Source organism: Fonticula alba (genome assembly GCF_000388065.1).
Source record: "Fonticula alba strain ATCC 38817 unplaced genomic scaffold supercont2.8, whole genome shotgun sequence".
NCBI lineage: Eukaryota > Rotosphaerida > Fonticulaceae > Fonticula > Fonticula alba.
In genome coordinates, this window is record NW_009242978.1 from 626,255 (window position 1) to 627,660 (window position 1,406).

Consider the following 1,406-nt stretch of genomic DNA (forward strand, 5'->3'; position numbering starts at 1 on the left):
AGCGAGCAGGGCCACAAGAGGATGGCAAGGCGCCAGAGAGAGCGAGCGAGAGAGATAGAGAGAGAGAGAGAGAGAGAGAGAGATGGAGGGAGAGAGAGATGGAGGGAGAGAGAGATGGAGGGGGAGAGAGAGAGAGAGAGAGCGAGAGAGAGAGAGAGAGAGAGAGAGAGCGAGAGAGAGAGAGAGAGAGAGAGAGAGAGAGAGAGAGAGAGAGAGAGAGAGAGAGAGAGAGAGAGAGAGAGCGGGAGAGAGAGCGAGCGAGAGAGAGAGAGAATATGGGCGGGACCGCCGAACGCCCCGCCACCCCCTCCCCCTGTCGCCCCACCCGGGGAACTTCCATCACACTCCGAGGAGCAGACCCCACAACAAGCGTTAGCCATAAGTCCCCACGGAGGTCGGCGACGGCCGGCGTGTCGCGAGTGCCAACCCAATGGCCCTTGGATATCACGCGAGGATTCATGTGTAGACCGGTGGGCCTGTTTCAGGGCTCGGGCGCGCTGCCTGGCCGGCTGGGGGAGGGGCCAGCCGGAAATCCTCCCGGAGCCCACGACGAAGTGCGCCCCACGCACCACAGACCAGACAGAAAGAGAAAGCGGGAGGAAGAAGGAGGGGAGGAGATGGCACCTGATCCCATCGGCCCCAGCGCAACACTGCCCCCCTTCTCGCGCCCTACCTCTCCTCCTCTCGCCTCGCGCCTGCTCCGCACGCCCTCCTGCCGCCCTCCGCCCTCTTCGCCCCAGCTGCCGCACGCCGCACGCCACACACTCGCGCCACACATCCCGGCCACGAAAAGATGGCCACAGCGGCCCCCGCACCGATGCCCGGGTCCGAGGTCACCCGGGAATATGCCCATCTGGACTTCCTGGACCTCGTTGAGCGGTCAGCACCATACATTTCGGTGGAGGCGCGCCCAATCGCCGAGGGGCCGACCTCACCCACGGCGGCGATGGCCCCGCCCACTGGCGGTGGCGGTGGCCCGGCCTTCACCAACATTCTGGGGCCCGTGGCGCCGCACCTGGCCGCGCTGATGGTGTCCCCGCTGAGCGCCGATCCTCGATCCCGGCACCGGGGCATTGATCGGTTCCGGCGTTTGCTCCGGGCATATCGGCCCTCGGAGGCGGAGGCGCAACAGCAGTCGCCGCAGCTGGGAGCCGCCTCGGTGCCGGGCCAGCCGTCGGGTGGGCACCCGGCCGGTCGCTTTGAGCCGGACTACTACGGCCCGGTCAGCCTCCCGGCCGGGACCTCGACCAATCACTACGCTTCGGACAACATGACCCTCGATGAGTGTGCGTCAAAGAGGGCCACACAGAGGGACCCGGCATCGCTGCGCACTTTGGCCGCCTCTCGTGGCGGCTGCTGTGGCTGCTCCGCCCCTGCTGTCCCCCCCCCCCCCCCCCCCCCCCCCC

At 67.4% G+C, this 1,406-nt stretch overlaps 1 protein-coding gene across 1 annotated transcript in view; it reads left to right on the forward strand.

Annotated features, from left to right (window-relative positions):
• Positions 1–611: 611 nt before the first annotated feature.
• H696_04797 (hypothetical protein) overlaps positions 612–1,406 on the forward strand; it is a 1,279-nt gene continuing 484 nt past the window's right edge. Inside the window, exon 1 of the mRNA XM_009498662.1 lies at positions 612–1,286. Within this exon, the coding sequence (XP_009496937.1) occupies positions 794–1,286 (493 nt within the window). The 5' untranslated portion in view covers positions 612–793. The remainder of the gene's footprint in view (positions 1,287–1,406) is intronic.